A 15,481-nucleotide genomic window follows, 5' to 3' on the forward strand; every position below is an offset into this window, starting at 1 on the left:
CTCCTTAGATTAAATATGTCAGGAAAAGGCAAAAATAATTCTGATCAACCTACCTGTATCTTCCAAATTTTAGTCAGCTCATCTAAAGATAATTTACTGCCCAAGAGTTCAATAATTCCCTTTATACGATCACAGTATTGTGCTTGGTCTATGTTGCCTAATAAAAAATACGAGAGGAAGAGAGATGCAGTGACTCTCTAAATATGATTCTATTAATTCAAAGCAATTAATTAATTCAAAGCAGTTAAATTAATTAATTTAATAGTAAACTGCTAGATTGTAAACAAAAATTTGTATCTTTTTAAATAATGTTAAATTATGTTAAGTAATTTTATCTTTTGAAAGCAACTTACCTTCCAGTGCAATTGATAGTACTGAGTTTTCTACCAGCCAGTCTAGTAATCTGTCTGTATCTATAGCATTCTTCACAGACTTAGATAAAGTGCTATCTTCTATCAGTTTGGTTACCTAAAAAAGACAGGGTTTTTGTGACTCAACACATCATCAAAGTCCTCTGGAATTCTTACAGTAATTAGCCAAAAAGTACCAAAAGCCATTTACTGGAAGTTTACAGATCACTATTTGTGATGTTTCTTTAAAAAGAACATAGAGGGGCTGGGGCTATGGCTCATCGTAGCACACTTGCCTGGCATGTGTGATGCACTAGGTTCAATTATCAGCACCATGTATAAATAAATAAAATAAAGGTCTCTCAACAACTAAAACACACACAAAAAAAACATGGAAGTTATTCTTACAGCACCCCTCCCTTGGACCACTGCTTACTGGATTAGAGATAAGAATCTAATCCAAACTTTGACCAGGGCATGTCCTCTAAATTTCACATATGGGACCAGAAAGAATATGTCAGCCCCCTGGTGATGGGAAGTGCAGGCTATGAAGCTCACAAACTTCCTTCCCATGGCCATGTTCTCAAAGATATCACACTGCAGATACAAAGGCAATGAGACCAATTGCTCAGAAAAGCAGAGACAAGACTTGGACAGTGCCAGGCCACAAATTCTAGTTATTCACATGTTTTGGAAATTCAATCCTTTATTCAAGTGCAATAGCTAGTTTCCTTCCAATAAATTCTACTTTTGGCCTGAGATAGTTCAACTAGAGTTTCTTCCACTTGCAGCCAAGAATCCTAATAAACCCAAAAGTGAACAAAAGACTGGATTATGACTGAACTGTATCAACTCTACTAAAACCAATTGTACTGTTTGAATGGATTTAATATGCTGTTTGCATGGATCTAATATGCTGTTTGCATAGGAAGTTACAGAAAATTATTTCCACCAACACAGTTGTAGTCACTTTGCTTTTGTTCTAACATCAGTTAGAAGATCTGGTTTAAGTAAACCCATAAGTGAAATAAAATAAAAGGAACTGTCTGTTAGGGTAAAAAGTAAATCTCAAACCACATAATCTATGACATTACATCGTAGGAAGTGTAAAAACATTAAGTAGTTCACAGAACAAATTTTGAAAATAAAAAAGCCATCTTCTCATTTGTATTAACAATTATAAATACACACCATAATCATGGTTTCTTTATATGAGAAATTACTCTCTTTGCCCAACATTTTTATATTAATAATAACAAATTCGGCAGAACTTAAGGGGTCTGTGTTTTAAACTTTTAAGAATAAAAGCAAAACTTACTTCTTTGAGGGAATTCATTTTAGCACTAAAATGTGGTGATTTCAGCATGCGAAGCAGGATGTCAAGCCGAAGGTCATCCACAATTGTCACAAGATCCGGTTGGAAGCGCATGCAAAGTAGTTTAATGGCAGATAGGAGCTCAGGGATGCTAACCAATCTCTTTTATTGAATAGAAACAACAAAATAAAAATAAAAAAGGAATTGTAAAAACAGTTTGATCCCAATTCTCACAACACACACACACACACACACACACACACACACACACTTTCTCTCTCTCTCTCTTTCTCATGAGTACAGGGTAACAATGATTTGGAGATATCTGATATTCTACAAAGCCAATTAACTGGATTTTGCTTCTAAACAAAAGTTAAGCAACTGGTGAATAGTAAAGGAAAGGGGATATTCTTAGGCGAAATTCAAAGCAGACAAATCATGTTAAATGCTAGATTTGCTTTGAACAACTCCAGAGAAGCTTTTAATGTTCCAAAACTCCTTTTACTTTACACCAATAATAATGCCATCAAAATCATGTTAGTAAAATTTGGAATGACATCACTTACTGAGAATACTATATTCATTCTATTGACCGAGATAACACCAACCTCTGGTGTTTCAAAATTAGAAATTTTTGAATCGGAAAACAAATTAATTTGATGTGAACTGTATCTGACCAGAATCCAAAGAGAAATGGCACAGGAACCTTGCCAAATCCTACCTCTGTTTCTGTGAACTAACCAGCACTATGGCCTACCTGGCTGAAGAGAGATTTACCTTGTCTTTGAGATCCTTCTCCTCAACACTCCGTACATCCTGTATTGTGGTAAGGATGACTGGATCTAGCATGGGCTGCAGAAATAAAATGCTACAGTTAATAAGAACTCCTGAATCTGTCCAAAAGTGGAGAGAAGGTATTTTTCATTCACCATTCACAAAAGAAAGGGTACAATGGAGAATGTGAATTCTAGCCACCACTAATACTGCCCCAAGGAAACACATAGCTGACTTTGTGCCTCAGCTTTCTTTTTTTTTTTTTAATTTTCTTTTAGTTATAAATGGACACCATATCTTGATTTTGTTTATTTATTTGCATGTGGTGCTGAGGATTGAACCCAGTGCCTCATATGTGTGAGGCAAGTGCTCCACCACTGAGCCACAATCCCAGCCGGCTTTCTTAACACTCTAGGTAGAGTTCCTGTTATTCTATTTTACAAGGGTGATTTGAAGAACTCAAGATGCATAAACTAACTTTAAGAACGTTAATCATAAGTATGTGTTATTTTTGTAATAAAGTAAATATTTTACATTTCATACTTTTAAAAATAAATATACAGTTCACATAAAATGTTGTCATAAAAACTACTGTTGCTTATTGATATGAATGAGACCTATAGATGAGACTCCAATGACACACTGTTCCAGAATGGTAACATGATCAGATAACTAAATAGTACTTGAGAAGTGGTATAATATTATCTAGAGCTAAATGACCACTTCCAAGATAATTTTTAAAACACAACTAACGAGGAAAACAAAGTCATTATCTGGCTGTTAGGGACAAGAATATATTAGAACTGGATTATAATGACATCCATTATCCAGATAGAATTTCTTCATTTACACTTATGTACAATAGTGGGCTGAGGGCTATTATGGTTAAGAGCTGAGTCAGTGTCTTATCAGTGTCTTGTCATGCCAGACCCTGTGTATTCCTCACTGCAACTCTGTGAGATAGGTATTACTATTATCACCATTCTGCAGATGAGGGAACAAGAGACATATGTTAAATAAGTCTTTTAAAGTTATATAACTATCATGTAATAGAGACAACTATTAATTTGCATCCTGATATGAATTTATGGTTTAATGAATTTAGCTCTATATAATTAGGTATAATTAAAATAAAGATGAAAATAAAAATTAAGTTGCAAATTCATATATTTCTTACTTTTTAAAAAGTATATTATGCTTTTATAATATAAACATATATATCTACACACACATTCACACACACTCAATATGTGTATTATAGTTTCTAAAGTGCTTATTTATTTAGCTAGAATATTAGTACTCAATTCAGTTGCATGAAGCAATGTATGGTCAAATGCATTTCAAATCCAATCCTGAGCCTGATTATTAAAAAGTCAATTCTTTAAAGGTATTGTGTCAACTACAACTAAAAAATATTTTTTAAAATGTCAATCATTAAATTATTAACACTTATTACTAAGAAGTCAAATAATTTTGCCTGCTTATGTCTTAGTGTTTTAGCTACCCAGCTAATGGCATATACATGTGCCTCAACTGAAAGAACACTAAATGTTTCTAAATAGTATAAAAAATAAGGAAAATACATAGACAGCCAACCTATTTCACTTAAAATCTTACAGTATTCATGTGTGAAGCCCTGCCCCAACACCAAGAAAAAAAAAATTAACAGTATTATCTTGATATGTAAAAGCATCTAACATTTAGAAATGGTAGAAATTTCTAGCATCCATCAAAAATATCACATATCCCTGATTAAAATGGCCCTAAGTAAATCTGACATCAGAAAGAAACAGCACATATAAAAATATTACTCCCAAAGGACATGATGTTTTCAAAACTATTTACAGTGATTTTTTAAAAAAATCTAAATACAAGTTGTAGATTTTACAGACTTACTTACAAAGAAAACAACAAGCAGAGGTATATCAGTGAGACATTTTGTATAATAAAACTAATTAATTGAAATGGAAAGTAACAAGAAAGTATAATATGCCTTTAGGCATTAGGAAACTAAACACCCACAGTTTTGACTATTCTATGACCTATTCATTACAATTCTGCAGAGGTAGGAAGTCAAACGAGATGTGCTATAAAGCTGTTATTCATAAATGAGTGACTGAGCTAGTAAGCAAGCCTTGCTGACTGTTCAAAACTGACCTAATGTAATGGCACTGAACCCCAAAACATTCCTGTGAAGAGAACAGATTAAAAAATGGGAAAAAAATCATTCGATAAAATGATTCTTTTAATGAATAAATAACATTCTCAAATGTTAGAGGTCTTCTATACTTTGAATTATTGAACATTTTTTATTATCTTCTGACATAATTTTTACTAGAACCACAGCTATTAAAAAAAAAAAAAAAAGTTGGCAGCACATGGTGGTGCATGTCTGTAATCCCAGCGGCTTGGGAGGCTGACACAGGAGGATCCAGAGTTCAAAGCCAGCTTCAGCAACAATGAGCTGCTAAGTAACACAGCAAAACCCTGTCTCTAAAAAAAAAAAATACAAAACAGGGCTGGGAATGTAGCTCGGAGGTTGAGTGTCCCCGAGTTCAATCCCAGTCCCCCCCCCCCCCGCAAAAAGTTGTTACTCTGTATTAAGCCCAATTCTGAAAACCTAATAAAAAGAAAGTGAAGACTGTTTGCATGTCTTGGATCACCTTGTGTAGTGATATAAAATGCCTTAATCCTACCTGCACCACTGAGGGATTCAGGTACTCTGCACACACTCCTAAGGGTTGCACCAGTGCTGAGACGGCCTAGAAAAAACAGTGAAGATTAGAAAGAAATATGAGAGGGTTTTTTCCTTTCAAAATTAAGCAAATCCCTTTTCATATATCTAAGAAAAATGTAAGCAGTGATTTGAGCAAGTTATGAACAAATGATTGGATAAACTAAACAACGAAATGAATAGCAGCAAAATGAAGATGTCTATTTAAATTATTAGAGAAATTCAATGTAATTTAAATCCGAATATGTCCATAAAACTTCCATGGAGGACTGGATGAAATCATTCTAAAGTTCATATAGTAGAACACTAAAAAGATTTTTTTGGAAGGTGGAGACAATAGTTGGGGGAAGAAGTGAAATATGGCTTTAACATAAACCATTTAAGGCTTCTTTGAAGGAAATGATAAACTTTACTATAAAATACATAATAAAAGAAGACCCAAATAAATGAGGAGATGCCATGTTTCTGAATGGGAAGTACCAGTACTATCAAAATGTCAAGTTTATTGTAAAAATAAATATAGAGACAAACTGATCCAAATATTTAATGCAATTCCAAACATGGCATCAGTGGAATTTTCTGTAGAACCAGACATGTTGACCTTATGCAGAAGAGTAAAAATATTAAAACAACCAAAATTTTAGAAAATTATATCAGGCAGAAGCGGCCCTACCAAAAATTAGAACAGTGGAGCAATAGCAAGAAAATGTTCAAAGTAGGAATGAGTGACCAGAACAGATAGATGTCCAGGAACAAATCCATATATGTGTGGGATTCTGATATATGATAATGCTGGCAAATAAAATGCTAAGGAGAAATCAATTAGTCAGTATAGAATCTTCAAACAATTTGTTACCTATTTGAAAGAATAAATTTTCTACCTTACACAATATATAAAAATAAATTCTAAATGTTAAAAAGTTTTTTTAAAAAAATAAAGCTACAAGTGTATAAAAAGAAAAAAAAAATACTTCTGCCAGGCATGGTGGCACATTCCTATAATCCACAGAAGGACTGCAAGTCTGAGGCCAGCCTGGGCAACCTAGTGAGACTCTGCCTCAACTTTAAAATTTGGAAAGGGTTGCAGATGTAGTTCAGTGGTGGTATACCACAGCCACTAGGTTCAATACCAGTACCACAAAAAAGCCCTGAGGTACAGGAAAAGTTTAAGTAAAACTTTTAATTAAGTCATAAGGGAAAATCAGATTATACAAAATATATAACTTCTGTATAGCAAAAGACATCATCAATAAAAATGAAGAGATGCAAAGTACTTGTAAGAAATATTTTATAAACACACAAATGGACACAGCATTGATAGGCCTAATATAAAAAAGAATTCCTAAAAAATAATAATATACACCACCTCAAAAAGACCTAAATAACAAGGTCAATTTACAGAAGAAATACAAACAGCCAGTAATCACATAATGAAATGAGCAATTTCATGGGAAATCGAGTACTGCAAACAAAATACACTATTTTTTGTCCACTATATTAGAAAATTAAAAGATTGAAAATATTTAGCACTATTAAGAATTTCATGAAACAGGGAACTGGGGTTGTGGCTCAGTGGTAGAGCACTTGCCTAGCATGTGTGAAGCACTGGGTTAGATTCTCAGCACTGCATATAAATAAATGAACAAAATAAAAGTCCATCAACGTTTAAAAAAATATTTAAAAAAAAAAAGAATATCATGAAATGGATTTGTTGGAGTACAGACTCATTGGTATAAGCTTTTATGGAAAGAAACTTTCCCAGTTACTAGGAAATCCTTTAGAAATAGTAGCACATGAATAGAAGTACATGAAGACCGACTTTTAAGAAATATTTTGTGTACTTGTAATAGCACCTTTGCAGAAGTATGCTACAGTCATTACACTGATGTTACTAACCTAGAATGACCTCCATGATATAATGCTAAATGAGAAATAAAATATACAAGTAGGTATAATATGATTTCAATTTAGTTTTTTATTATTTTACTTTTTGTTGTTGTTTTGTTTGGGGGGATTGAAACCATGGGAACTTTATCACTGAGCCATCCCTAGTCCTTTTTATTTTTCGAATTTTGAGACAGAGTCTTGCTAAGTTTTGGAGGACTTTGCTAAATTGCTGAGGCTGGCCTCGAACTTTTGATCCTTCTGCCTCAGCTTCCTGAATCACTGGGATTACATGCATGTGGCACCAAGCTGGCCCAATTTAATTTTAATGAGAAAGAAACAACACATGTAGGGCTAGGGATGTGGCTTAAGCAGTAGCGCGCTCGCCTGGCATGCGTGCGGCCTGGGTTCGATCCTCGGCACCACATACCAACAAAGATGTTGTGTCCGCCGAGAACTAAAAAAATAAATAAATATTAAAAATTCTCTCTCTCTCTCTCTCTCTCTCCTCTCTCACTCTCTCTTAAAAAAAAAACATGTAGATTTATATAATTTAAGAAAAGGTCAGAAAGATTATATATTAAATGGGTAATCATTACCCAGAAGATGGATAGGTGTGTGTGTGTGGGGGGGCAATGGTGTGGAAGGACAGGCAACTTTAATTTCTTGCTTTGTACACCCATTTTAAACTGGTGGGATTCTCAGTGATAATTTTCCCCCCAATATTTGCCAAATTAAAAAAATGTGATTTGCACTCACTGTTATAATATGGCCTAGATTTATTCTGGGACACAGCCACCTTCTTAATTGGTCAGAAATCTGATATTTACCATGAATTTTAATTATACTTGTTTATTAAAATGAGAATTTCAACCTTTGGATCTCTTTGTCTGGTGCCTGAGTTTTACCATCTTTTCCATACCAGCTAGACAATAAAATTCTACATCAACTGTAGTCAACAATACAACTGTTCTGAAAAACATCTGACCTAAAGGGAAATTTTTGGAATTATCACAACACTCAACAACAATGAAGGATAAAGCCATAATCCTAAGTATCCATCCTTAAACAATTTTCATTCAGGTACAGTAGAAATTTGGACCTGCTCTGGTTTTGATGTGTTTTTAAATAAATTGAATCTACAGAAAATTACTAATTGTTTAAACATTTTTCAGAAATAAACTTAATTTGTTATATTTCCCAATGTCCCAAAAGACCAGTTCTTGAGAACGAAACTAAATAAAAAGCCTGTTCCCTAAAGAGATTTTTCTGCTTTGTTTTTAAAATCACTATCTATTATTTTCCATGTCAATAAACATCTTTCCAATATACTTGATATATTCAATGGGGATCAAAATGAGTGTCCAACAGCTTAAGTAACTCCTAGGACAGGCAGAAGAGGCTCCCTGGACAGTTAATGATCTGTCAGATACCTCATTTTTAAAGATAAACATGGGTGGCATGAAAGGGTCAGTCTACTATCACACTGTCAAGTCTCTTTCCTGACCAATGTTACACCCTCATGCAAAGAAGGATCAGAGAACTCAATGAGTCATGATTCCACAGAAATAAAGGCTACTCTAAGCACAATATGTAACATTCAGGTATATTACTTTACTACATCATTTTCTACATTGATCAAATTATGGTAGCTAGCACGCGGTTTTATCCATGACAAATAACTGAATGATTAACTAGAATAAAGGGTTCTTAGCTGCATTGAGGTCAGCAGTCTGTGAAAAATTATTCTCCTTACTATAAAGTGAAATTCTTTAAGAAAATAAAGTTGACATGAAAAACTAATGGTATTGCACATGAGGGATCATGTGAAGTTCCTATGTTATGGTATACTGTTATCTGTTAACTTTCTGTAACACCAAAAAGCCTGAACAACCTTGCTAAAATATTTTTATTTGTACTTAATCCTATGAAATAAATTCTGATTCATATGATCATTTAGCAGTCACAAAATTGTTATGCACATATATATTGCCACATATAGCACCTATTAAACAGCAAGATAATTTCATGTAGCAATCACAAATTGAGAGAAAAATGCCATAGGTAAAGGGGAAATAGTGAGGTAAAAAACACAATCAGCCTACATGTAAATTTGGTTATGACGATATTTCTTTGGTTATCAGAACCATGGAATTTGCTCCTCTCAGGATTAACTTTTAACAGACGGTGCCCCTGGTTGTATACCAACCCAAATAAAGTAAAGGTGCACACTGAGCGCACACATAGTTTAACTCACCCCAAGTTCTATGTCTTCTGAATGGAGTTTGGCTTGGATTGCTGCAAAGCCACCTAATTCTCCAAACTGACAAGAAAACAGGCACAAATTAACTTTGAAACATTACATGTTAATAATTTAAGGTAGGAACTAAGGCTAATATTTTACTTTTGCTGTGCTCTATACTACTGGTCTTAAGAGTTATGACAAAAGTAACTCAAATTCTCCTATAGATACTGCCAAAGACATGCTAAGTCCAAAAGCTGAGGTTCCTTGTATACACTGTACATACAAAAAGAAGAAACTACAAAACATATCCCTTTGGGAAAACATTATTCTTTGTAGCTGTCATTTGCTTAAAATATTGCAATTAGAAAATTTCATTAGAAAATGGGAAATAAAATATATGACCACTGCTCTTGTTTGGATCTGAAATGTCCAAAATCTCTTCACTGGTCCCCAATGAAGCAATGTTCAGGGGTGGGGCTTTGGGGAAATTATTGGATTGTGAGGGCTCTGACCGCATCAATGGACTAATCCACTGATGAATTCATGACTGAATAACCTATAGAGGGAATAGGGTCCTGGGAGGGGAGCATGAACTATATCATATCTGCAACCCTTCCCTTCCTTTTTCTCTATTTCTCTCTGTTGTTTTTCATGGGTACTGCAACAAAAGCTAACACAATCATATTAATAAAAGTTGTATACCTTATTTACCAAATCCACAACCCATCCATGAGGTTCCTATAAGAAAAGAAAAATTGAAATGCTAACATAAAAGCTTCCACATTAACCCTTGTATTTCTTTTCTAAATGAAGTCAGAGGAAAAATCATTAAAATCTGAAAAATACTTTGAAAGTTTGTCCATTGGTTTCTTTTGAAATTACTATATAAAATTTTTAAAGTGTCTAAGTCTGAATTTGATAGAATTGCCACAATGTGGAGCATTTATCCATAAATACATTCATGTGTTTTGGGAAGCCAAGGTCAGATTTTTTAAAATTTATTTATTTATTCTAATTCATTATACATGACAGCAGAATGCCCAAGATCAGCTGGTTAAGCTCTCCAAAGAATATGATGAATTAAATTCTCTAATAAGAAAGTTATAATTTAGAAATTAAGAATTATTTACCCAAAGAATAAATAATCAGGAATCAAGAGATTAAAATTTTAGTCCCAACTGAATCATTAATACCCTTAAGCAAGCTTTCTTCTCCTTTTCTTTTCCTTCCCTGTTTACATTTCTAGGTGCTAGATACAGAACCAAGTAACTAAGCAGAGATGCGATACCTGCTTGCATTGAGTGCATATTCTAGTAGGGTCAATAAAATAAGAAAATCTACTTATAGAAGATAATTGGGATTGTGTTAAGTCCTATAAAAGGGAAAACAAAAGGTCCTCCACTGAAAAAACCAAACTAGCCTACTCTATTCAGGGTAGTGATTATAAAAGACCTCTACGAGGTTGGAACCTCAGGAATGACATAGATGTGGCCATTTAAAGAACAGTCCAGACAGAGAGTCTGAAATGGCAAAGATTTTGGTGTGGAAAGGAAGAAAAGACTACTGTGTTTGAAAAACCAAGAGACAACTCTCCCACCTGGGACACAATGAGCCAGGGAAAGCAGCAAAGATAAAGCTGTAGACAAAAGCAAAGGCCAGATCATGCAGAAACTTGCAAGCTGTGATCATAAGGAGAGGGACTGAAGAGAATGTTTTATTTTAAGAAGATTACTCTTACAGGTCTGTTCAGAACATAATGGAAGAACAAGAAGCAGACAAAACCAGGTGGAAGAACAGTGCTGCGACTAGACATTATATGGTGGTGTGTGGAACAGGACCCTGGCAGAAGCTGGGGGAGAAATCACTGGAATTATAATAGAGATAAAGAACTTGTTTATGGTTTAGACATGGGGAGTAAGAAAAAAGGGATGAATCATGGTCACCTCCTGTGTTTTGGACTTGGACATGGATGTAGATGACAATGTTATTTACTGAGAGAAGTTGGGGAGACAAAATGAAGTTCCACTTAGGCACACTAAATTTGAGATCTCTGTGTGTGGCAACCAAGAAGAGGAGATGGTTGACTCAAGTCTGGTGTACTCAGAGAGGAGGTTTGGCCCTGACAGATATAAGTTGGAGAACCACCAACACAGAGACGACATTAAAATCCATGAAAATGAAGGACATTTCTTAGAGGAAGTGTAGTGAAGGAAGACAGGAAGGTCTGGGTCAAAGCCAGATAGTGGGAAAGGAACAAACAAAGGCAATGTGGCTTATGGGCAGGCAGAAAAGCAAGAGACTGGAATGTCCTGAAAGTCACCGAAGAAAAACAGTCAAGAAGGAAGAACTGTGACCAACGTTGTGTGTGGGGTTGAGAAGATTCCTCCCAATCTCAAAACCTGGAGGAATGACTTCAGTGGATGTGGGAAAAGAAGATGGAAAGCTCTGAAGAATTAATGGGGACTTAAATCTGGTTACTCTAACAAGCTCTCCAACTGAAAATAACAGCACTAGATAAAAACATTAAAATTTTCTTCCCTTCAATATTGGGGATTAAACCTAGGACTTTGTGCGTGCTAGGCAATTATTCTACCACTGAACTACATTCCCAATTCTTTTCTTCTTTAAATATAAATTTTATTTTGAGACAGGATTTTATTAAGTTGCCCAGATTGACCTTGAAATTGTGAGCCTCCTGCCTTTACTTCCTGAGTAGCTGGAATTGCAGGTGTGCGCCACTATGCCTGGCTTAAAGAAATAATCTTTGAAAACACTTGCTAGTTTGACAACAGATAGCTGGGAAGTTAAAACAAGGAGAAAGCAGGAATCCTGTGAGGTCAGACTCTTATTGGAACCAGCTTTTATTCCACAGGTATCTGGGGAAATCTGGTGATCTGAACTTCCAACTTCATGAGAAATAGGACGGCCAAGGTGGCGGCAAGGAGACTCAGGATTGTCATCTAAAGCTAGAACCTAGAGGGCCATATCCACAATATAAGATGAAAAGAAAGACTGCAGAAAAAAAAGCAAGGAAGCCTGCCTACTCTTGACTTTGGGACTGATTGGAGAAGAGAACAAAATTCAAGAATCTGTAACCACAGAAGTGCCCTCATAAGGCTTTGCTGCTCAAATTCCCACTGAATCTGTCATCTGAAAAACCTAACTATATACAATTTGAGAAGTCTATAAGTCTGTGTTTTGATGAAAACCAAAATGTTTTCTAAAGTAGTCTCAGACTGTAGTGCTTCCAGGCAGCTGGAAGAAGTACATGTAAATCCTTTTTGGAGGAAAAGAGCTTTTAACTCAAGCCTCAACCCCCCCCCCCCCAGATTAAATTCTAAGAAACACAAGTTTACAGAAAAACAAATAAGTATATTTACACACACAGAACAAGTGCGTAAAAGTCAGAATGAGATCTTTAGATATTAGACACAAAATATACTAAGCATTAAACAAACTGCAGGTTGAAAATGAGTCAAGAACATGGTAAAATGAAAAGTGACTGAACAGTCAAAAAGAACCAATAGAATTTATATAAATAAAAATATAGGAACTGAAGTTAAATAAATAAATGAATAAGTTAAATAGATTAAAAACAATTTTTTTAAAAAAGCAGTAACCTGGGCTATGGATCTAGGAAAAAAACTGATCACAAATATAGCACAAAATGATACAGTCAAATTAAAGCTCCAGAGAAATAGAGACTAATGGGAAAGAAGCAATATTTTAACAGAAGATGGTTGAGAAATTAATAGAATTGATGCAAGATACTAATCCTTAAATTCAGAAGCCCAATGAATGCAAAGTAAAACAAAAACAATATGTCAGTCAATTGCATAAAAATCAAATTGACAAACATCAAAGAGAAAGAAAATATTTCAAAATACACCTAGGGAAGAACAACAGATGACGGGAAGTTATCTTGGGAAACATGCTAGGGTCTTTATGCACATATACATATACTGAGTTTTAAGTTTTATTTAGTGAATAAATTAAAAATTTAGGGTAACCAATGAAAGAATGACTGGGGGGGGGACACCCTAGATTCTTTTTGAGTTATGGATGTAAAGGGGAGCAGAGAATCATGCTGAGGCTATGCTATTAAGGGCAGAATATTTAAAGATCAGAGCATGTTGCATACATGGGAATGATCCAATAGTGAGGAAAAGATTGAGGATAACAAGGAACAGAAAAGCTGAGGAGCAAAATAGTTTAGAAGGCAAGAGGACAGGGGATCTAGGACCTTGGTAGGAGAGAGAATTTTTCTGTGGTAATAAGAGGAATATAAGATTGAATTTTTCTGTTCTCAGGTTGTGGCACATGGGAGCTAAAGGGAAGAAGGAATTTCTGCTGAGTACTTACTATGAGGAACCATTAGCTTCAGTTTTTCTATATCCATTTGTCATTTAATCCTTACATCAAACTTGAAGAGAAGAGACTACAATATTTTGGGGAGTCAGTACAGTTAAAGAAAGCCAACTCTGGAGCTGGGTTGCATGAGTTCTTCTTATGACCAGGCAATTGGGCTTGAGCAAATATATAAACTTTATCTTAGTTTCACATATATGGAAAGAGGGTAAAAATAGCATCTAACTCCTAAAGAGTTATTATGGAGATTAAATCCCAAGTCCATATTCACTGCCCTCAGACTCAGCTGTTAACTCTTCTCTAGAGTATTGTCTGACCCACCAATGTGGCAATAACCACTCCCTCCTCTGAACTCTATACACAGTATATTTTATTCTAATTGCAACTACTCTTTATTATACTATATTTTTTTGTTCTCGTATTCTCTCTGCTATATTACAGCTAAGGATCTTGTCTTTATATTATATACTGGTTTATATTTATATCTCCCAAACCTAGAATAATGCCAGACACACAGTAAATGTTCAATAAATGGGCACTGAACTAAACCCTGCTTCTAATAAAGCAGTGGGCAAGTTTCTTATCAACATACAAACTTCTTTAAACTGTTTCTCAAAAATCAAACAGTGTTTGAATTAAAGGACTATTTAGATTACATACTTGTTGTGAGTATAAAATTATAGGCACACTACAGACCTTTCAGTATAAAAAAGATGCTGCTTCTGGGTCTAAAAAAGCAAATTTTAATGCTTATGGAATTTGAGAGCCTTATATGAGACTAACTACTACATTATTGTTTTAGGTATAATTAGTTATTTCAAGCCATCAAATGCTTTAGTCTCTCAAATATCTCTGCTGGGATACCAATTAAAAAAAAGTTCTGGGGGCTGGGGTTATGGCTCAGCAGTAGAATGCTTGCCTAACATGTTCGAGGCCCTGGATTTGATCCTCAGCACCACATACAAATCAATAAACTAAAGGTATTGTGTCCAACTACAACTAAAAAATAAATATTAAAAAAAAAAAGTTCTGATAATCTAATAGAGTACTACTTTACCAAATATAAGTTTAAATGTATAAAATTATTCATGATATAGTAAACAACCATGTAATATCTGCATAAATTTTAATTTTATGAACTATATGAAATATTTATAATTTTTCATAATTATTTTTATTCTTCCATGTAAATTATCATTTTTACAGCACAGAAAATACTTTTCAAGTATTTCTCTATAAAAAGAACTATGAAACACAATTATATTTACCTTTTGGAAAGCAGACACAGGTGAAATAGCAAACATATTTCCCTCTCCAAACACTTCTGCCCAATTCCTTTGTGACACTTTCATTCTGTTTTTAAAGTGGTATTCATTATCGGGATTGAAAGCCTAGATTCAAAGAGAATGGAGAAATGTTATTATTTATTTCAATAGCAACACATTAGCATTAGAAAGAAGTAAGTCTTGGATTCCTTCATTAATGGAAACTTTCAAGAACACTAACAAAGCACACACCATGGCTGGTGCAGGGGAGCAGAGCACTGGGTTGGTAACTCCCTTGCCCTGCTCCTGTTCACTGGAGGAGGAGTGCACAACAGAGGAGAAGTCTGACTCCAGACAAGGCAGTGCCAATGTCCCAGAAGCACTCGGGCTGCCACAGGCAGAGCTGGGCCACAGAGGAAGTTAGGAGGGGAACGCATGAGCTGGGGGAAAAGCCAGAAAGCAAAAGACAGAAACACATGCATTTAAGATGTGCATAGTCAGGGAAAGGATGGGGAAATTATTTAATCATTCTATGAGCTAAAACTC

The 15,481-nt window shown here is 34.8% G+C and overlaps 1 protein-coding gene across 2 annotated transcripts in view; it reads right to left on the reverse strand.

Annotated features, from left to right (window-relative positions):
• The window catches only part of Usp24 (ubiquitin specific peptidase 24), a 133,475-nt gene that overhangs the window by 86,725 nt on the left and 31,269 nt on the right, over positions 1 to 15,481 (reverse strand). For both annotated transcript variants that reach the window (XM_026382289.2, XM_026382284.2), the window contains exons 5-12: positions 14,939 to 15,061; positions 10,005 to 10,040; positions 9,315 to 9,380; positions 5,136 to 5,201; positions 2,443 to 2,517; positions 1,669 to 1,827; positions 354 to 468; positions 54 to 157 (exon numbers count right to left, since the gene is read on the reverse strand). In XM_026382289.2, coding sequence (XP_026238074.2) covers positions 54 to 157; positions 354 to 468; positions 1,669 to 1,827; positions 2,443 to 2,517; positions 5,136 to 5,201; positions 9,315 to 9,380; positions 10,005 to 10,040; positions 14,939 to 15,061 — 744 coding nt within the window. The remainder of the gene's footprint in view (positions 1 to 53; positions 158 to 353; positions 469 to 1,668; positions 1,828 to 2,442; positions 2,518 to 5,135; positions 5,202 to 9,314; positions 9,381 to 10,004; positions 10,041 to 14,938; positions 15,062 to 15,481) is intronic.

This window comes from Urocitellus parryii, chromosome 11, assembly GCF_045843805.1.
Source record: "Urocitellus parryii isolate mUroPar1 chromosome 11, mUroPar1.hap1, whole genome shotgun sequence".
Lineage (NCBI taxonomy): Eukaryota > Metazoa > Chordata > Mammalia > Rodentia > Sciuridae > Urocitellus > Urocitellus parryii.